The 20,743-nt window shown below is 56.8% G+C and overlaps 1 protein-coding gene and 1 long non-coding RNA gene across 2 annotated transcripts; one reads left to right on the forward strand and one right to left on the reverse strand.

The window, feature by feature from the left end:
- Nucleotides 1-1,423: 1,423 nt before the first annotated feature.
- Nucleotides 1,424-5,641, reverse strand: EGR1 (early growth response 1). Its single transcript, XM_004609903.2, has 2 exons — nt 4,723-5,641; nt 1,424-3,987 (listed from the first exon to the last, which is right to left on the reverse strand). The coding sequence occupies exons 1-2, from the start codon at nt 5,033-5,035 to the stop codon at nt 2,666-2,668; spliced, it is 1,635 nt and encodes a 544-aa protein (XP_004609960.2). The 5' UTR covers nt 5,036-5,641; the 3' UTR covers nt 1,424-2,665.
- Nucleotides 5,642-11,043: 5,402 nt separating this feature from the next.
- LOC129405793 (uncharacterized) lies at nt 11,044-19,442 on the forward strand. The gene is made up of 3 exons (XR_008630774.1): nt 11,044-11,170; nt 14,325-14,479; nt 19,298-19,442. It is a non-coding gene; the product is annotated as an uncharacterized LOC129405793 (long non-coding RNA).
- Nucleotides 19,443-20,743: the final 1,301 nt, after the last annotated feature.

Below are 20,743 nucleotides of genomic sequence, written 5' to 3' on the forward strand. Positions count from 1 at the left end.
TTTCTTGGCCCCGAGAGGAGGAATTAATCAGTGTCCTGGGAGACTATACAGGAGAGTGAGGGTAGACTGGACTTGCCCTGGGGCCTGGGGACCATGCCAGGTAGAGGGGATGCTTCACTGTCTTTGATTCGGGGGTTCAGTTGTTAGGGCAGACAAAGCCTGGGAAGTCTGGACACCAAACCTATTGTGCTCATCTGGCTGGCGGTGTTTGGCCAACGAAAGGGGTGAGATGAGGGCAGGAGGGAAGGAGGTAACGCTTCCCTTAAGGGAAGCTCTCCAGGCCAAGGATCCAGCCAACATGCTCTCGGCCTCATCCGTCTCCTTACCTTGCAACTCAGATTTTCCACTTTTCCTAAGTTCTTGGGTGAACTGGGAACCTTCTCTATCCATCTAGTCCCAAGCCTGCCTATATCATATAACATAACAGTTTTATTTTGGGGAGGGACTTATATCTGTGTGTATGAGGAGTTGTCTTTTCTTTTTCTTTTTTGGGCCACACTCAGCGGTACTCAGGGGACCATATGTGGTGCTGGGGACTGAACCAGGTAAGCCACTTGCAAGGCACTCTACCCACTGGACTTCTTCTCTGATCCCTTGTTTCTTCTTCTTGCAGTGCTGGGAATCAAACCCAGCCTCACACATGCGAGGTAGATGCATTATGCCAATCACATCCCTGGCACCTATGTTTGGCTGATGTAATGTCATAGGTAGTTCAAGCCTTGGACACAGAAGACAGTGAGGGTTACTTCAGTGTGAGTGTGGGCTGCTGGGAAGCCAGCAAGAGAGGACCCTAGTCCCTCAGACTTCCGAAATAATGGGGTCAGAGCCAGGCATGCAAGCATAGGCCTTGCCTGCTTGAGACCTGTTAGATCCCTGGCACCGCCAAGAGAAAAAAATGGGGAGAGACAGTCTGGATGGTTTGGATCCTCGGGGAATAAGCCAGTCTCCTGCCCACTCTGCCCCGTGTCCCAGGAAGCTGCCAAGGATGACAGATCCAGCTGGCAAGTAATGAGATTTCTTCCTGGAAGGATTCTTGGCTTGAGAACTGCTTGGCTTTTTCAAGGCCCTCAGGTTTCGGGGGACATAGAGGGTGGGAGGGAGAGGCTGTCAACCCCAACTTTGCTGCTCCTCAAAAGTCTCTGCCCATCTCAGAGTTCCCTAGGAGAATCCAAAGAGGATCGTAAAGAGAGAAGGACAGGGCTGGCCAACACTTGGCGCCAGAATGGCATGGCCTCTGGCCACATGTTCTACTCCCGACCTCTGAGATAAGACTGCTACCCACAGATGGAGGAGGAATGGACCAATGCCCAGTCTGAGGGTTCCCTCCGCGGATTCCTCAGGGGCTTTATGGGTGCTCCTCCAACTCCTTCACAGGCCAAACTACAAACCCCCTTCCCCTAGGAAAAGCACACCGAACCACAGCTAGTTTATTTGCCTTTTAATTTTTCTGAAGGATATACACCACATATCCCATGGGCAATAAAGCGCATTCAATGTGTTTATAAGCCAAACAGTCATTTTGTTTAAGCAAACACAAGTACAAAGTAAAATAAGACCACAAAATAATGAACTGCATGTTCATAACATACAAAAAAACGCTGCCTACTCAGTAGGTAACTGCAACATTCCAACTCCTGAATATATTTATAAATTTACATTTTCAGTTAAAAAAATAGACCTTTGAGAATTCAGATTTTTAAATTTTGTTTTCTTACATTCTGGAGACCCGAGGCTCAGCTCAGCCCTCTTCTTTAGTCTGCTCCCAAAGCCGCCCCTCACTTTCAACTCCCTGCCCCCCTTAAGGCTAGAGGTGAGCACTCATCCCTCCCAATTGCACATGTCAAGCCATCTGCAAGGCGCATCACACAAAAGGCACCAAGACGTGAAACTTTTTAAACCAAGAGGACCAAAAAAAAAAAAAATAAAAAACAACACTTTCCCAAAAAAAAAAAAAGAAGAAAAACCAAACCGTATTTTGCCACATGTGAGAGTACAGTCGGGCAGTATTTACAAAAAGGTTAACGGAACGTCACTCTGACACATGCTGATTAATACCAAGGACTGCTGTTTCAAAAGAAGCTTCAAACTTAATTGTCACAGCATCATCACAAAATAAAGGATCATCATTGGTTTGCTTGGCTTTTCTTTTTTTTTTTTTTACCCTCCCCCCCCAAAGTGAGGACCTAACTCCAAATAATACAAGAGAATATGCAAATAATTGTCACATCAAGAGTACCCCAAGGAATAACGAAATCCATGGCACAGACACTGTACAAGGGTACAGGGCTGGGCTCTGAGGGGCCCAGACCCCATTTTGCCAACTGAATTTTCTAGCATTGAAGAGAGCAAAGGGTCAGGCATACGATGGAGATGATACTGAAAAGATATATCCAAAATCCATGCAAATCAAGTTCTTTGGATAGAGGCGAAGAACTTGGACATGGCTGTTTCAGGCAGCTGAATTCAAAGAGATGGGGAGGTGGGGAGGAAGGGGAAGTGGATGGAAAGGATTGTTGGCCAAGAGTCCTTCCACTTGGGTACTGGAGAGGATTTGGCTGAGAACCTCCATCCGACAGAAGAGGAACCCGCCTATGGCCATCTCCTCCTCCTGTCCTTCAAGTCTCTGTGTTTCTTTCTCTCCCTTTTCCATTTGCCTATTTGCTTTTTAGCAAATTTCAATTGTCCTGGGAGAAAAGGTTGTTGTCATGTCCGAAAGGCCTGTGGAGGCGCTGAAGGAGTTGGTGACGGCTGAGGACGGGAAGCTGCTGACTTGGGCTGGGAAGGCCGGTGGGACTGCCGTGTAGGTGGTGGCCACCGAGGGCGAGGGGAAGCCGCTGTGCACGGGAGACGGGTAGGTGGAAGAGCCAGGAGAAGAGTAAGAGGGCACGGGGGATGGGTAAGAGGTGGCGGCAGGAGATGGGTACGAGGTAGCCACAGGGGACGGGTAGGAGGTAGCCACTGGGGACGGGTAGGAAGAAAGGGAGGAGGTGGCAGAAGAGGCCACGACCCCCTTGTCTGCCTTTTTGTCCTTCTGTCGCAAATGGATCTTGGTGTGCCTCTTGCGCTCATCACTCCTGGCAAACTTTCTTCCACAGATGTCACAGGCGAAGGGCTTCTCACCCGTGTGAGTGCGGATGTGTGTGGTGAGGTGGTCGCTCCGGCTGAAGTTGCGCATGCAGATGCGACACTGGAAGGGCTTCTGGCCCGTGTGGATGCGAATGTGGCGCGTGAGCTCATCGGATCGGGAGAAGCGCCGGTCGCAGGACTCCACCGGGCAGGCATAGGGGCGTTCGTGAGGGGGGGTCTTGCTTGGCCGGTTGGGGTACTTGCGCATGCGGCTGGGCTTGATGAGCTGGGACTGGTAGGAGGTGTTGAGCGCCTTCAGGTCCTGAGAGCCCGACTGTGTGGCAAAGGCCTTGATGGTGGAGAGCGGAGTGAGCGAAGGCTGCTGGGTGCGGCTCTCCAGGCCCTGGAAGGGCTTCTGGTCAGGAGTGCCCAGGCCCAGGTCCCCCTGCTGCTGTGGAAACAGGTAGTCAGGGATCATGGGGACCTGGAAGCCTCCCTTGGCAGTAGGGTAGGCTGGAGGCGGGTACTGGAGCGCGGTGCCGGCGGAGCCAGGAAAGGTCTGGCTCTGGGGCTCTGGGAAGAGGTCAGTATTGGGCGTGGGGAAAGTGGGTGCCGCGGAGTAGATGGGGCTGCTGTCGCTGGACTGCACCCCACAGCTCAGCGCTGGGCTCTGCGAAGCGGAGGAAGACGACGAGGCCGCTGGCGACGGTGCCGAGGAGGAGGACGGTGGGTTGGTCATGCTCACCAGGCCACTGACCAGGCTGAAGAGGGGCTCTGGCCACAGGGGGTTGCCACTGTTGGGGGCGGGCTCCAGCGAGAAGCGGCCAGTGTAGGTGATCGGCGGCAGCCGGGTGGTTTGGCTGGGGTAGCTCGTCTCCACCAGCACCTTCTCATTATTCAGAGCGATGTCAGGAAAGGACTCTGTGCGGGGGGAGAGAGAGGGGGAAGGCCGGGTTACTGAAGAGCAATCACCGGAGGACGAGGAGGACCCGCGCTGTCATGCAAGAGGTCGCGCCAGCTACCATTGACTCCCGGGGCTGGTTAATAATTGATGGCAGCAGATTGCAATGTTCCTGGCCCCGCTCCAGCGGCAGAGCCCATTTCAATAACAATTGACGCAAACACGGAGAATCCCCTCCACTGCAGCTCCCCGCGCTCCGCTGCGGCGGCTGCGCAGGCGAGGGATTCCCGCCAGCACCCCCTTGGCCGCCGCGAGCGCGCGCCCCCTACTCCGGGCGGCGGGGACATCCCTGGCCACGGGTCACAGGCTTGCTGCCAGGTGGCGCGCAAGGCAAGGCTCTCCCGGGAGCGGGGGGCAGGGGTGGAGGTGGGGTTTGGGGGCGCAGCTCCACTCGTCAAAACAAGCTCTCCCCCTCCCCCCCATCCACCCACGCAGCCCCACATCTCTGCGTCCAAAACAAGAGCTCGCTCCTCTGCGCCTCGCTAGGGAAGAGGAGGATAGGAGGGGTGGCGGATGTCTCCAGGCATCGGCTAACACCAGCCCCGGGGAATGAGAGCAATGGAAGGGAAACCCCACTCGCAACCCCGAGCTCCCAGGGCGCTGCTGCGGTGAAGAAGGCGCTGCAGATGTTTGGGGAAGGACTGCATGCCAGGATGGTGGCGAGGGGCTAATCCTCGGCTCAGGCCATCGCTTACCTGCAGTCAGGTGCTCATAGGGCTGCTCGCCGGTCTCCCCCTGAGGGTTGAAGGCGCTGCTGCCGCTGCTGCTACTGCTGCTGCCGCCACCTGCACCTCCACTGCCCCCGCTGCTGCTGCTGCTGTTGCTGTTCCCGGCGCTGCTCTCGGGAGCCCCGGGGCCCCCGAGGAACTGGGGAGCGCCGTTGCTCAATAGCATCATCTCCTCCAGTTTAGGGTAGTTGTCCATGGTGGGCGAGTGGGGAAAGGAGCCGAACGGGTCGGAAATCTGCAGTGGGGACATCAGCTGCATCTCGGCCTTGGCTGCAGCCATCCCGGATCGACGGGCTGGAGAGCGGATGTTGGGGCGGGTGGGCGCAGCCCCGGGGGCCGCAGCTTCTTGGGGACACACTCTGGGGGGCCCTGGCCGGGTCACATGCGGGGCGCGGGGCACAGTGTGGCGAGCGCAGGTGGGGTGCCCGGGCTCGCCCGCGCCGCCGGCCGGTGAGGACGCGGCGTTGCTACCGAGGCTGGGGCAGGGGCCGCTCCTGCGCTGGCGGCGGCTGGCGGCGGCTGGCGGCGGCGGCGGCGGCGGCGGCGGCTCCCCAAGTTCTGCGCGCTGGGATCTCGCGACTCCCCGGATCCGCTTCTATTTGAAGGGTCTGCCGCGGCACCGGCCCGCCTCCGTCGTGACGTACATGGCCAAATATGGGAAGCAGGAAGCCCTAATATGGCAAGACCGGCCGGGAGGACCCGGAGTGACGTGAAGCCCCCCTCTCGGAGGGCGACGGGGCACCGCCATCCCGCACCGCAGGCCCCGCGCCAGCTCACGAACCCTGGCATCCCAGGCGTCCGGGCAGCGCAGGGCTCGAGCCGCCGCCGGGGATTCCCAGGTCCGTCGGGCTCCCGAGCTCCGGCCGCGGCCCTGGCCGTGGCACCCGGGGCCCCCGCCTCTCTCCCTCCCACCGCGGCCGGAAGCGGCCGGGCCATATCGGGCCGCTCCATATAAGGCGCTGCCCAAATAAGGCTTGTTCCGGCGGGGGATCCTTCCTGCTCCTTATATGGCCTTTCCGGGTCGCTGCGCGCCGCTCCCGGGCTCCCTCCCCCACATCCCCCCTCCTGCCTGATTCCCCGCCGGGAGCCCGAACTGCGCGCGAGCGGGGGACGCCCGGGCGGGGAGGGCTCGAGGTGCGCCGCGCTCGGCGCTCGGCGGCTCTGGCGGCTCCCCCGGCGGACTGGGCTGGGGAAGCCCGGGACCGGGGCGGGGGCGAGGGCGAGTCGGGCCGGGATCCTGCCGCCGTCATCCAGGGCCGCCCGCCCACCTCGGGGACCGTGGGAGCCGGGCGGGAGCCGGGGGGAGGAGCGGCGGGGCCGGCCCGGGCGGTGGCCGCCCCGGAGAGGCGGGGCCTTGACCCCGGACCTCGGCCAATGACGCGGCTCTCCAGGTGTCGCAGGGGAAACTGAGGCTGGCAAGTCCGAGCCAGGCGGTTTCTGGGCCCGTGTGGCGGCGAGCCACCTGCTCCTTCTGCGCCAGCGGCCAATGGCGTGGGGCTGTTGGGGATCCCTGTGCGCCACCCAGAGCGAAGGGCCGGTCCCCGGGCGAGGGATCCTTATTGCCCTAGGAAGGACCTGAGCCCTGGTCCCACCAGGCGGCCAGGGCGCTCCGTGTGGTGGCGGGGGAGCATTTTCCACCCCTCCTCAAGAACAGGTGTACAGGAGGCGCGGGGCATGGGGAATCTGAGACGGGGGCTTCCCCACGGGCTCCTGGGGACCCCTGCCCTGCTGCTGCCCCCTGGAGGTCCCGGCTGCGGCGTTGTTTCCCGGGGCCAAATGGGCTCTTCCGCCGCCTCCCGGCGCCCTCCCGGCCCCCCTCCCGGCTCCTGCGCTGGGCGCTGCGCCAGGCCGGGGAGCCTGAGACGCAGTGAGCGCGCTCTGAGCAGGCGCCGCAGCCTGGGCTCCCCCTGCAGTCCCCGGGGAGCCGCCACCGCCGGGTAACTCTCCCTCCCCGAGCCTGGCCGGGGGCGGGGCCGGCTCCCGCAGGTCTCCCCGGAGCGGGACGGGACGGGGAAGCCCTCGGGGTCCTGGACCACCTCCCCCCGCCTCCCCACAGTCTAGCGCGCACCCCGAAGAGAACAGGGATTCCGAAGGGAACGCTTCTGCCCTGGCTCGAAGTCTAGGGGAGGTGCTGTTTTCCTGATTTTAAACAAAACAGGAAGTGCGCGCGCGGGCGCGCGCGCGCGTGTGTGTTGGAGAGAGCTCACAGAGAGGGACGGGATCTCAGGGTCCCAGGGAACCTCTTTTTTTTTTTTCAGGTCACACCCGGCGATGTACAGGGGTCACTCCTGGCTCTGCACTCAGGAATTACCCCTGGCGGTGCTCAGGGGACCATATGGAATCGAACCCGGGTCGACCGCGTCCAAGGCAAACGCCCTATCCGCTGTGCTATCACTCCAGCCCCCTCAGTGAACCTCTTATCAGTTCGGGGTCAGGGGGCTGCGCTCAGCGCTCAGGTTTACACAGGCACACGCTCTGTAAGCCCCCCATCCTAAGTGCTGCAGCTCTGTGTGTTTCTTCCCACGGTCTTAGGAGGGATGCCTCCTTGTTCAAGTGTTCCTGTGTTTCTGGATGTTCATTTTGCCATTCCCTGGTGGGTTACAGGTCAGGCTTCAAAAAAATTTTTTTTAATTTCTTCTTCTTTGCAGTACCAGGAATAGAACCCTGGGCCTCACAAGGTAAGTGCTCCACTACTGAGCCCCATCCCCTGGTTCTCTCACTTTCTTTTGTTTGTTTTGGGGCCCCACCAGTGGCCCAGTAGTGAGCCACTGTACTCCCAGCCCAGGCGAGTGCACTGCTCTGTGCTCCATTCTGTGCCCAGCGTTAGGGATCAGATGGTGCCAAGGGTCATCTAAACAGGGATGGTTGGGGGGGGCGGAGCTATCGTAAGGTGTTTGCCTTTTACAAGGCCCACCTGGGTTTGACCCCAGTATCCCATATAGTTTCCCCAATGCCCCCAGCATCACCAGGAGTGATTGCTGAGCACAGAGCCTGGTGTGGCCCAACAAACAAACAAAACTGAACAGAAATGGCAGGAGAAAGCAGGTGGGGGTTGGACGGGGAGAGGGTGAGTCCTGCTTGCAAAGCATGTGCTTCAGCCCTTTGCGTCATCCCTAGCCCCTGCACCTCACTTTCTCTAGCAGGAAAATCTGATGCATCTTAATGATACCGACAGGGAAGGATTGTTGAGAAGACTGACACTGACATGAGTGGCCATCTGGGAAGTCCCCCGGCATAGAGTGAGCCTTGCACTTGGCATTCAGTAAACAATGGCTGTTGTTATCTCCAGATTGTTATCTTCAGAGGCTGTTAACTCACAAGGGCACCCATAAAACTGTCTTCCACCCTCCTCAGTCTCAAAGCAAACCCCGTGACCCTTTTCTGAGAAGTTGTGCAAGGGGGGAGACACATTCCAGTCCAGACACAGGGGACATTGTGCCCAAGAGTTCACCTGAATCTTCTTGCTTCAGTAGAACATCATTTCCCAGGGCAGAAATTTTCAATATTCAGCAACAGCAATCACCCGTGGAACCACAGTGAAGAGAGGGTTTCCCTACATCACCCGAAGCGCACAAGTGGCGGGTCTGAGTAGGCGCCAGGTCCTCGGAGCCTCGTCCTGCCACTGTGAACTGCCCAGACTTCACATTGCAGGAGGCAGATGGAGTTTTGCCCTCCTGGGGAAACTGCTGTTCTTGTTAGATCAAATGAAAGAGCTATGTAAATCAAAAGGACAATTTTGGATTGTGGGAAGTGTAATATACTGGGGGGATGCGTGCTGAGCGGTGACAGTTATGCAGAGATGGGAAGACGGAGAAGAGGGCCCAGAGAGCTCAATGGGCTGTGTGCTGAGTTCAGTCCCTGGTACTGAATGTTTCCCCTCTGCCTCCACCCCAGCACTACCAGGTGAGACCTAATGTTTTAAAAATAATAAAAATTGGGGGCTGGAGCGATAGCACAGAGGGTAGGGTGTTTGCCTTGCACGCGGCTGACCCGCATTCGATTCCCAGCATCCCATATGGTCCCCTGAGCACCGCCAGGAGTATACTATTTCTGAGTGTAGAACCAGGAGTAACCCCTGTGCATCGCCGGGTGTGACCCAAAAAGCAAAAAAATAATAGTAATAATAATAATAAAATTGTATAAAAAAATAAACAGTGAGATAAAAGCAACTTGCACTCCAGGCAAAGGGGACAGCTGTGCAGCCCCTCACACCCTCCTGCCCCCCACCACCCACCCCGCCCCACCTCGGCCAAGGGTGAGTGACCAAGATCAGTATGGGCAGAATGATGTGGGTGAACTGTTCCCTTCAACTCTCCCTCTCTTCCTGCCCTTGAGACAGCTCCTGCGGAGGGGACGGTGGCCTTCTTAGCCAGCCCAAAGCACCCGTCTCCCAGAAGGTGTGTCTTGGAGGATGCCCCAATATGGAGCCTGTCGGCCTCACAACGGGGTGACCGACGCCAACGCCTCCCCAGGAGAGCTTGGCTGCTGGCCTGCCGTCTGCACAGCAGGGTCGGGCATCCAACTTACCCCTTTGCTTATCTGCTGTGTCTTTGGCCTCTGACCGGTCTCTGTTTACTGAAGCTGGAGGCCAAAGGGGTTGAGCCCCACCCCCAGCCCAGTAGGCCGGCGTCTTGCATGTAGGAGGCCCAGTTATTTTCCTTTTTGATTTAGGGGCCACACCTGGCATCTCTCAAGGACTTACTCCTGGCTCTGTGCTTAGCACTCACTTCTGAGGCCAAATATCCTTTCAGATTTTGGGGGGTGGCATACCTGGTGATACTTAGCGGTTACTGCAGGCTCTGCACTCAGGGATCACTCCTGGCATTGCTTGGGGGACTATACGGGATGCTGCATTGTCCATAGGCAAGGCAAGCACCCTATACCCACAGTACTATCACTCTGGCCCTGAGGCCCGATTTCTGTCCTGGTACCCCACAGTCCCCTAAGCACCACCAGGAGTGACCACTGAGCCAGGAAGCACTGCTGGGTGTGGCCCCCAAAACAAAAACAAAGCATGGCTGTTTCCTGAGAGGCCAAGTGTCAGTTGAGCTGGTGAGTACCAACTCAGACAGGACAAGTGGCCTGAGGTCTAAGGGAAAGTGGATCGTGGGTAGCTGAGCTGGTCTGCACCCGGGCCTGGGTGCCGGCAGGCCCTGCAGCTGGGCTTAGGGATGACCTGGGCCCCGGCAGCACGCATCGGGTGCAGAAGCCCCTGGACCAGGGAGACTCGCTCAAAGGGCCCACGGGTCTGCATCAGCCACTCAGACTTCCCGGGCCAGCCGGAGAGGAGGCAGCAGAGGTGAGAAGGGGCTGAATCTGGCAGCTGAAGCTCCGGAGAAAGCCAGCGGGAGCACTCGGGTCTGTGACACCCAGGGTCCCGCGCTGCAGCTCTCAGAGGCAAGCGAGCCCCATTTTCCATCGCTGCTTCCTCTTCCCCTGCGACGTCAGCACCCACATGTGCTACTGAGACTGTGGTTTACGCTGCTGTGGCCGCCTGGGGTGCAGGAAGTGACTCTTGGGTTCTGTCTGGGGCTCCTGTCACACTTTCCAACAAGTCATGGGCTCCCCGGAAACGCGGAGGGCCGGGCCTAAGAGAGAGCGAGAGAGGCTGGAGAGAGAGAGTACAGCGGGTTGACGCTTGCTGAGCACACAGCCAACCAGGGTTTGAACCCCAGCATCCCAGAGCTGGGAGTAACCTCAGAGCATCTCCAGGGGTGGGAAATAAAAAGAGAGGGGAAGAATGAGAAACTGGGAAGTAACAGTCATCCCAGGGCATGTATGTTGGGAGAGACCCATCCATCTCTCCTCCACTTCCAGATGGGGAAACTGAGTTCCGGAGGTAGGGCCCTGGAGCAAGCAGGTCTGAGGAGGGCCTGCACAGTGCTGGCATGTCCCAGACAGGACGTGGGGCTACAGGATGGGATCCAAGGGTTGAGGTCTAGACAGGAGGAGGCATGGCCTGGGACTGTGGGGGGTCTGGACAAGTGTCCTCTGAGTCAGCCCAGAATCTATGGACCTGACCTTGGGCTTGAAGCAGACGCCAGGCGGTGGCATAGTGGGTGAGAGTGGGGACGGGTAGTCCCTTGGGAGGGCTCTCCCAGGTCCTTCTGACCCAGAATGCCTTGGAGGTCCCCCCCCCCCCCGCCGTCCCACAGTGGGCATCCTCAGGACGGGGGTCAGGGAATGGTCTGCGTGGTGTCTTGGCTCCCCGCCCCCTAAAGCCTGGTGTGCAGAAAAGCCCGCTGCAGAAATCTCTGCAGGCGGAGGGAGGGGGTGTTACATAAGCGCCGCGGATGCCGCCCGGAGCCGCCTTTAGCGGGGAAGGCAGCGTTCCCTTCCAGCTCAGGAAAGCAGGAATAGCAACGCGGTTATTTCTGGCCCCGCACCGCCCGCACCAGGGCTGCTCAGCTTCTCGGTGGGTGAGCTTAGAATCCGCGGCCTGGGGGAGGGGGAGAGGCTGGGGAGGAGTCAGGCAGCCCCTGGGGTTACCCCTCTCTGGCAGTGACCTCACCAACACTCCCAAACACCCGTCCGCCCGCCCGGGGAAGGGAAAAAAAATCCAAAGCCGACAATAATATCAGCAGGGCTTGTTTCCTCCCATTTTCCTTAATCTGAGATACAATCTTTCTCCCCATCCTGTCCCCAGGGCACATTGCGGATGCCACCGGCTCCGTGCTAAGCCCTTGAGAGGCGTGTGTGCTTGCAGTGCTTTAAGAAGCTAGTGGGACCTTCTCACCCCGGCACCGAGAGGAGCTGGGCTCAGAGCACTCGGGCCACCTACTTCAGGATCCACGACCCTCTGGATGAAGCCCCCGCCCCCCTCAGTACCAGCCAAGTTCCTTCCCTCCCTCCCTCCCTCCCTCTTTCCTTCCCTCCTCCTTCCCTCCTTCCTCCCTCCCTCCCTCCCTTCTTCCCTTCCTTCCTTCCTTTCTCCTTCTCTCCCTTCTTTCCTCCCTTCTCTCTTCTCCCTCCTTCCCTCCTTCCTCCCCTCCCTCCCTCTTTTCTTCCCTCCCCTTTCCTTCCCTCCTTCTCCCTTCCTCCCTCCCTCCCTCCCTCCCTCCCTTCCTTCCTTCCTTCCTTCCTTCCTTCCTTCCTTCCTTCCTTCCTTCCTTCCTTCCTTCCTTCCTTCCTTCCTTCCTTCCTTCCTTCCTTCCTTTCTCCCTTCCTCCCTTCCTTCCTCCCTCTCTCCCTTCCTTCTTTCCTCCCTTCTCTCTTCTCCCTCCTTCCCTCCTTCCCACCTTCCTCCCCTCCCTCCCTCTTTCCTCCCCTCATCCTTCCCTCCCTCCCTCCTTCCTTCCTTCCTTCCTTCCTTCCTTCCTTCCTTCCTTTCTTCCTTTCTCCCTCTCTCCCTTCCTTCTTTCTTTCCTCCCTTCTCTCTTCTCTCTCCTTCCCTCCTTCCTTCCTTCCTTCCTTCCTTCCTTCCTTCCTTCCTTCCTTCCTTCCTTCCTTCCTTCCTTCCTTCCCTTCCTTCCTTCCCTCCTTCCTTCCTCCCTTCTCTCCCTCCCTTCTCTCCCTCCCTCCCTTCCTTCCTTCCTTCCTCCCTTCTCTCCCTCCCTTCTCTCCCTCCCTCCCTTCCTTCCTTCCTTCCTTCCTTCCTTCCTTCCTTCCTTCCTTCCTTCCTTCCTTCCTTCCTTCCTTCCTTTCTTCCTTTCTCCCTTCCTTCTTTCTTTCCTCCCTTCTCTCTTCTCTCTCCTTCCCTCCTTCCTTCCTTCCCTCCCTTCCTTCCTCCCTTCTCTCCCTCCCTTCTCTCCCTCCCTCCCTCCCTCCCTCCCTTCCTCCCTCCCTCCCTCCTTCCTTCCTTCCTTCCTTCCTTCCTCTTTCCCTTCTTTCTTTCCTCCCTTCTCTCTCCTTCCCTCCTTCCCTCCTTCCTTCCTTCCCTCCTTCCTTCCTCCCTTCTCTCCCTCCCTTCTCTCCCTCCCTCCCTCCCTCCCTTCCTTCCTTCCTTCCTTCCTTCCTTCCTTCCTTCCTTCCTTCCTTCCTTCCTTCCTTCCTTTCTTCCCTCCCTCCTCCCTCTCTCCCTGGAGCTTTTCATTTTCTTTGTACTTTCTTTTTTTTTTTTTGCTTTTTGGGTCATACCTGGCGATGCACAGGGGTTACTCCTGGCTCATGCACTCAGGAATCACCCCTGGCGGTGCTCAGGGGACCATATGGGATGCTGGGATTCGAACCCGGGTCCGCCAGGTGCAAGGCAAACGCCCTACCCGCTGTGCTATCGCTCCAGCCCCATTTGTACTTTCTTTTGTTCAGGGATTGGTGCCAGACCCAAGAATCCAGGACCTTAAAACCGTTTGCGTTTGGATTCTAGAATGAACCAGTCAAAGCTTTTGCCCTGTAGGGTGTTTCCTTGGCGGCAGCCGGTGGTGCTGAGGGCTAATCCCAACTCTGTGCTCTGGGTTATTCCCTTTACTGCTGGGGCCTCATGTGGTGCCAGGGATCCAGCTGGGGGTGGGGTAAGGTCAGAGAGACAGTCCAGTGGCTCATGCGTTTGCTTTGCACCTGGCCAACTGGGGTTTAATCTCCGGCACCACACAGAGTCCCCTGAGCCCCACCAGGAGTGATCCCTGAGCACAGAGCTAGGAGTAAGCCCTGAGCATAGTCAGGTGTGGCCCAACTCCCTAGTAATAAACAAACTGGGGGGCTCTGACTCCCCTGCAGGAGCAAGGTGGGTAGAGACAGGTGAGAAGGATCATCTTACTCCTTCAAGAGTTCTCAAATAGCACCTCTGCTCCAGGCGTGTGTGTGTGTGTGTGTGTGTGTGTGTGTGTGTGTGTGTGTGTGTGTTGTTTGGGGGTCACACCTGGTTCTCCTTATTGCTCTTGTTCCTTGGCAAATGGATTCACTTTGGCTTTTTTTGGTGAAGGGGCTGGGTGGTCAGAGCCTTCAGAAACCAAGCAGTCCACTCACAGACTCAGGGCACCTCCCGGTCAGAGAGCAAGAGAAAAGTCCTGAGCACCATCTGTTGCAGGCTGGAGAGATGCACAGAGGGCTGAGCACATGCTGGGGTTTGATGCCCTGCCCTGCCCTTGCCAGAAGTTAGCCCTGAGCATCAAGCTAGGAATAGCCTGTGCATTGCCAGGCATGGCCCTAAAACCCTAAAGCAAAAAAGCCAGTGTAGGGACTGGAGCCATAATACAGCGGGTAGGGCGTTTGCCTTGCACACAACTGACCTGGGTTCAATTCCCAGCATCCCATATGGTCCCCCGAGCACTGCCAGGAGTAATTCCTGAGTGCAGAGCCAGGAGTAACCCCTGAGTATCTCCGGGTGTGACCCCCCCACCCAAAAAAAAAGCCAGTGTCTGGGGGCTGGAGTGATAGTATAGAATAGTGGGTAGGGTGCTTGCTTTGCACACAGCTGACTGGTTCGATTCCAGGCACCCCGTTCGGCCTGGCCTCCAGAGCCCCACCAGGAATATTCCTGAGTGTAGAGCCAGAGCATCTCTGGGTGTGGCCCCACAGGGGGGTGGGGGTGAGCCAAAGTGAATCCATTTCCCAATATCCCCGAGGAGCAGAGCAAAGGAGTCTTTTATGTTTTGAAGTGTTTGTACGAAGGTCATTTCTTCCTCCCCCAGGAACCATCACTTTATCGACTCCACCCACAGGAAAATCCTATTTTAGGGAACAGTCATCATGCCAGAAGAGGAAGCACATCCTGGAAACAGGGAGAAGAGTCCATCGGGAGGACCACACTGGCGGCCCGGGGAAGAGGGGCCAGGTGGCCGGGATGGTGAGTGGGTCTCATCTGTAGGCTCATGCCTCTGCCTTGGCTCCGGGAGAGGCTGCAGGAGGCCTGTCAGCAAAGGCAGAGGGCCTTTGGGTCCCCTAGCACTCAGTTTGGTTTTGGTTTTGGTTTGGGGACCGCTCCTAGCAGCTCAGGGGTCACTCTTGGCGGTGCTTGGGGGATCTCACAGTGCAGGGATGAAACATGGGCCCCCTGTCTGAGAGCAGACCCTCAGTCCCCTGAGCTCGCTCTCCCTGTAGGCCCTGGGCTCAGAGTCTTTTAAAGAAATTTATGTTGGTGAAATATACACCGCATAAATTTTACTTAAAAACATTTTTTTTTAGGATCTCATACATACAAATCATGCCCTCTACCACTGAACTATAGCTGCAACTCCCCATTTTAACCACTTTATTTTTTTGGCTTTTTGGGTCACACCTGGTGACACACAGGGGTTACTCCTGGCTCTGCACTCAGGAATTACTCCTGGCAGTGCTCAGGAGACCATATGGGATGCTGGGAATCGAACCTGGGTCAGCTGCATGCAAGGCAAACGCCCTACCCGCTGTGCTATGCTCCAGCTCCCCACTTTTGTTTTGTCCAGACTCTGTGCTCAGGTTGGTCCTGGCAGTGTGGTGCCTCGAGGACCATGCGTGGTACTGAGGACTGAACCACAACTTCCCACACGCAAAACTGGTGTCCAGCCCACTGAGCTGTCTCTCCTGTGTAATTATAAAAAAAAAAATTGTTTTGGAGCCAGGAAGATTATGCCGTGGGTAGGGCACTCGCCTTGCATGCAGCCGACCCAGGTTTGATTCCGGTACCACATAGGTTTCCCCAAGCCTGATAGGAGTGACCCCCGAGCACAGAGCCAGGAGTAGGTCCTGAGCACAGCTGGATGTGCATCCTCCATCCTCAGTTTTTTTGCTTGTTGTTTTTGGCATTGCTCAGAGCTTGTTTGGGATCACTCCAGGCAGAGCTCGGGGGACCATATGTGGTGTGGGGAGTCGACCGCATGCAAGGCAAATAAATGCCTTAATCCCTGAACTGCCTCTCCAGTCCCTCTGGCATAACCATCTTGAAGTGACAATTAGTAGCATGAAGTATATTCACAGTGTCCTGTGGCCATTATTATTATCTACATTCAGGACTTTTATATTGTTCCAAACAGAACTTCTCTACCCAGAAAACAATAATTGCCTCTTCTGAGTTCCCTGCCTTAGCCTTAGATATCTGCTGTTATAGTTTCTTTCTCTATGAATTTGCCTGCTGTAGGTTCTCTTGTGACTTCTTCACTAGGTGTCATGTTTGCAAGGTTCACCCCTTTCTGTGACTGAAGAATATTTCATTGCATGGGTAGATCACATTGTGTTTCTTCATTCATCTGTTGTTGGACATTTTGGTTGTTTCCACCTTTTTTGGGGTTTTGGGCGCCACAGCCGGCAGTGCTCAGGGCTGACTCCTGGCTCTGCACTCCAGGGTCACTACTGGTGGTGCTTGGGGCGACCTTATGGGGTGCAGGGGATCAAACCCGGGTTGCTGCATGCAAGGCAAGTGCCCTACTGCTGTACTATGACTCCGGCTCCTGTTTCCATCTTTTGATTAGTGCCATTATGCTTTTATAAATAGACATTGACAAAGTATCTAGTATTGTTTGTTGTTTTATTACTTGTTTGTTTTGCTTTTTTTTTTTTGCGTCATACCTGGAGATGCACAGGGGTTACTCCTGGCTCTGCACTCAGGAACTCAGGTAACCATATGGAATGCTGAGAATCGAACCTGGGTCAGCCGCGTGCAAGGCAAATGCCCTATCCGCTGTGCTACTGCTCCAGCCCACTTGTTTGTTTTGCTTTGGGACCAGAGCTGCTGCTGATGTTTGGGGGATCACATGTAGTGCGTGTTTTTTTTGGGGGGTCACACCCGGTGATGCACAGGGTTCTGCACTCATGAATCACCCCTGGCAGTGGTCAGGGGACCATCAGTTATGCTGGGAATCAAACCCGGGTTGGCTGCGTGCAAGGCAGACGCTCTACCCGCTGTGTTATTGTTTCAGCCCCTGTGGTGCTGGGGGTTACCAGGATTATCTGCATGTATGACAAACACCTTATGATTTGTATTATCTCTGCCTCTTATTTTACATTTTTTTGGGGGGGAGGTGGACCCTCAACACTGCCAAGTGCTGCTTGAGGGGCCCTGGGGTACCAGTGACTGAACCTGAGCCTTGTGCACGGCAGGCACATGCCCCACCCCTTTGAGACATCTCCCCAACCCCAGGGATCCGTGTCTATTCGGTACCCCTCTCAGCCGTCACAAGAGGGAAGAAAGTTAGACTTGGAAGAAGATGCTGGTTTCTTGCCGCCAGGGACGGAAGCAGCCAGCCCCTCCCTTTAACTCTTCAGCACAAACTCGTCCCCCTCCTGCAATGACCCCTGAGCTGGGCAGTGCCCGGGACAGCTGCTGTGCTAGAGGAAAATGACCTTGAGGATCCTTCTAAGGTTCTAGCTCTGGGTGGCCTATTCTTAGAAGCTGGGTAATGGGGTGTCATTGTTTCCTCTGGGTTTCGGGGTACATTTGCCACCCTCCCCACCCCAGACCCAGTCTTCTTTCTTTCCCTGGCAACATCCTGGCTGTCTCCCCTTTTCTCTCCGGGGCTAAATCGGGCTAAATTGGGGGTGTGAAACTGCTCTTCTTCCCAATTTAGCTTTTGAATTAAAGTGAGAACTGAATGTGGCTGCAAAGCTGCCTCCCATCTGTGTGTGAGGGAGAGGGGGAGCAAAGAGCTCCCCCCTCAGGGGAGGGGGTGCTGAGGCTGCTTCGGGGAGTGCAGACACCCCCCCCCCAGGGGCAGGCACATTGCTCAGCGCAACTCCCAAGCTTGGAACTCGGTGTTTTTCCAGGCGTGGAAGAGTGTTGAGGCCATCACTGGAACGTTCCATCGAGACATGCCCGCTGCTGGCTTCCTGTGTGCCAGGCCTGGTGTTAGACGCCGGGGAGATCATGACCCGGGCAAGACAGGGTGATCTTTGCGGGCGCTAGAAGCTGAGGTGGAGGTTGGGGTGTGGGAGGAGGGTAAGTCACATCAAAGCTGGCACTGGAAGGGTGTGAAGGAAGTGGCCAGGTGAGTCAGGAGAATGTCTGGGTAGCAGACCCTGGGCCCCCGAAGATTTTGGGGGCCTGGCTTCCCTAATGGAGGGGGCTGGCCCAGGGTTAGCTAGGTTCCAGAACTTCCACTTTCCCTTTCCCTTCTTTCTGGAAGAACAAAGGTGGGGATCCCCTGCATCCTTTTTTGCTCAGGCCATCTTTGAGGTGGGGGTCGGGGGGTCCTGCCCCGGGAGTTGGAACTGAGAAGTGGGTTCCCACTGCACTGTAGGAGACAAAGCCCAGGGAACGTCTCTGCTTGGTTTGGCGTGTGGGGCGGAGAGCTGGCTGTGTCAGTCCCTGGGACACCTTTACTTCTTATTTATTTATTTATTTAATTTTGCTTTTTTGGTCACACCCAGCAATGCACAGGGGTTACTCCTGGCACTGCACTCAGGAATTACTCCTGGCGGTGCTCAGGGGACCATATGGGATGCTGGGAATCGAACCCGGGTCGGCCGCGTGCAAGGCAAACGCCCTACCCGCTGTGCTATAGCTCCAGCCCCCGACACCTTTACTTCTTTGAAGGGAAAGCCTCGTGGTGGTTGGCTGACTTCACCCTGCAGGGTTCAGGGGCTACTCCTCTTTCAGTGTCCTGGGTCACTGCTGGCAGTGCTGGGGGTCAGACCCAGGCCTCCTGCGTGCAGAGCGCGTGCTCAGTCCTCTCAGCACTCTCTCCAGACCCGAATCTTGATTTTGTTGAGATGGGAATGGGTAGAAATCTTGGCAGATCGGGATCCTGAGTTGGCATCGAGACAGCCAGCCAGGCGCTCTCTGGGGGGCCCTGCAGGCCTCTAGCCGCTCTCGGGTTCCCCCGGGAAAGGCTCAGCTAAGGGATGCTAGTGTAAAACTCCCCATGAATATTTCAGGCAGCATTATTTATTGATCACCCATTCATCCGGCTGGGACAAAAGGAGAGGGGTAACTCATTAGAGATGTGAACTGGGAGGTCACTTGGGAAAGAGGCCAGGGAAAGATAGTGAGCAGTCAGGGCCGGAGAGATCCTTCAAGGGGAAGGCATTTGCCTTGCACACAGCTGATCCTAGTTCAGTCCCCAGAAGCTCAGGTGATCCCCTCAGCACCGCCAGGAGAAATCCCTGAGCAGAGAGCCAATAGGAAGCCTTTGGGCACCACCAGGCGTGGCCCAATCACTAAAGAAAGAGCCACAGCCCAGGCACCTGCAAAAATGTCTTAGGCCCGGGCAGATGGCTCAGAAGCTGAGGAGCAGCCTTCGGATGGAGGAGCCTGAGTTCCTGACCACCTGCTCCCTGTGGTCCCCCAAGCACCACAGACAAACCCCCCCAAAAACATGGAGCAGCCCCAGATGACCCCTGGGTGTGGCCCCCAAGCCTTCAAAACCCTTGGGATTGGACTTGGGAGATGGCTCAAGGGGCTGAAGTGCGTGCTTGGATGCTGGAGACTCAGGTTTGACCCCCAGCACCCCAGAGTCTCACAGCACCAACTGCCCCCCTGCCCGGCACCGCTGGATGTGGCCCCGACCAAACAATGCAGTGGGATTCCAGAGAGTGGGAATTACGGTCTTTCTTCCCTTCCTCTGTGCTCAGGGACCATTCCTGGAGAGGCTCTGGGGACCGTATGGGATGCTGGGGATTGAACTCAGGTCAGGTGTGTGCAAGGCAAGTACTATTGCTCTTGCCCACTGCTGTCCCACTTTTTTCTTTTTAGGTCAGACGCGGCGATGCTCAGGGGTAGGAGCATACTCCTGGCTCTGCACTCAGAAATTACTCCTGGCAGGCTCGGGGGACCATATGGGATACCGAGGATCGAACCCGGATTGGCTGTGTGCAAGACAGATACAGCCCTACCTGCTGTAGGCCTGTTGTTCCACCTTTTTTTTTTTTTCTTTTTGGGTCACACCCGGCGATGCTCAGGGGTTACTCCTGGCTCTGCACTCAGGAATTACTCCTGGCGGTGCTCGGGGGACCATATAGGATGCTGGGATTCGAACCCGGGTCGGCCGCGTGCAAGGCAAACACCCTACCCACTGTGCTATCACTCCAGCCCCTGTTGTTTCACCTTTCAACCCCTCTATACCCCAGAAACGTGTAAAAGAAGAGGCAGGGATGGGGCCGGAGCGATAGCACAGCGGGTAGGGCGTTTGCCTTGCACGCGGCCGACCCAGGTTCAATCCCCGGCATCCCATATGGTCCCCTGAGCACTGCCAGGAGTAATTCCTGAGTGCAAAGCCAGGAGTAACCCCTGAGCATCACCGGGTGTGACCCCCCCAAAAAAAAAGCAAAAAAAAAAATGAAGAGGCAGGGACAGGGGTCGTGAAACTGGCCTGGGGTTATTATCATGGCCTTCTGGGTAGGTGTGGCAGGGGGCACTCCCTTCCCTGGGCCCAGCACACTTGGCTATTCTCATTGATTACTCCTGGCTCTGTGCTCAGGGCTTCTCTCTGGGCTCAGGTGCCCAGCACTGAACCCCATTTGGTCGTTTGCAGGGCAAGCACCTTAACCCTTGAATTAATAGCTCCAGCTCCCTTTTCCACCTCTTGGGCCCCTCAGTCCATCTGAAATCAATTCCTTCGACCTGTCAGGACAAGATCTACATCAGAGGCCCAGGTTGGGCCATGGAATACACACAGCATCTCCTTCCCCCTGCCACCCAGGAGAACACCTCATTGTCACCCAGGCGGGTCTCTGCCCTCTGGGGTCTGGCCATCGGCTTCGAGCAGTGATCGGGGTAGTGTGGACGCAAGAATGAACGTTTCAGTCCCACAACCGTCCTGTGCACCTTCAAGGATTCTTCTACAGTGGAGCGGTTCGCAGGAGGAAAATGGTCCGGCTGCCCTGGGAATCCCAGACTGGGAGGGAACTGCGCCACCTAGTGGGGCTCCTCCTCCTCGCAGGCATCCCAGGACCTGGAAGGAATTTGTCTCCCTTTTCCTCAGGCTGAGCTGGGCACCGTCCACTCTGTGATCAGGGTGAGCTGGCATGGGCCACGGCTTTTCTCTGCAGCCCACTGAGGCTCCAGAGTGGGAGCTGAAAGGAACCAAAGGTGCGGCTCTAGTCAGAAACCCCAGGCCAGCAGGGCTGCCGCTGTGTCCCTGTGGTGGTCTGGCTTTTTTTGTATTTGTTTTTGGGCCACTCTGGAGATGTTCAGGGGTTA

This window comes from Sorex araneus, chromosome 6 (assembly GCF_027595985.1).
Source record: "Sorex araneus isolate mSorAra2 chromosome 6, mSorAra2.pri, whole genome shotgun sequence".
Lineage (NCBI taxonomy): Eukaryota > Metazoa > Chordata > Mammalia > Eulipotyphla > Soricidae > Sorex > Sorex araneus.

Bases quoted from the DNA above. Each gene is read 5' to 3' on its own strand.
- EGR1 (XM_004609903.2), bottom strand. From the start codon at position 5,035: ATGGCTGCAGCCAAGGCCGAGATGCAGCTGATGTCCCCACTGCAGATT. The intron at 3,988-4,722 runs GTAAGCGATGGC...CCCCCCGCACAG, and splicing joins CTATGAGCACCTGACTGCAG to AGTCCTTTCCTGACATCGCT.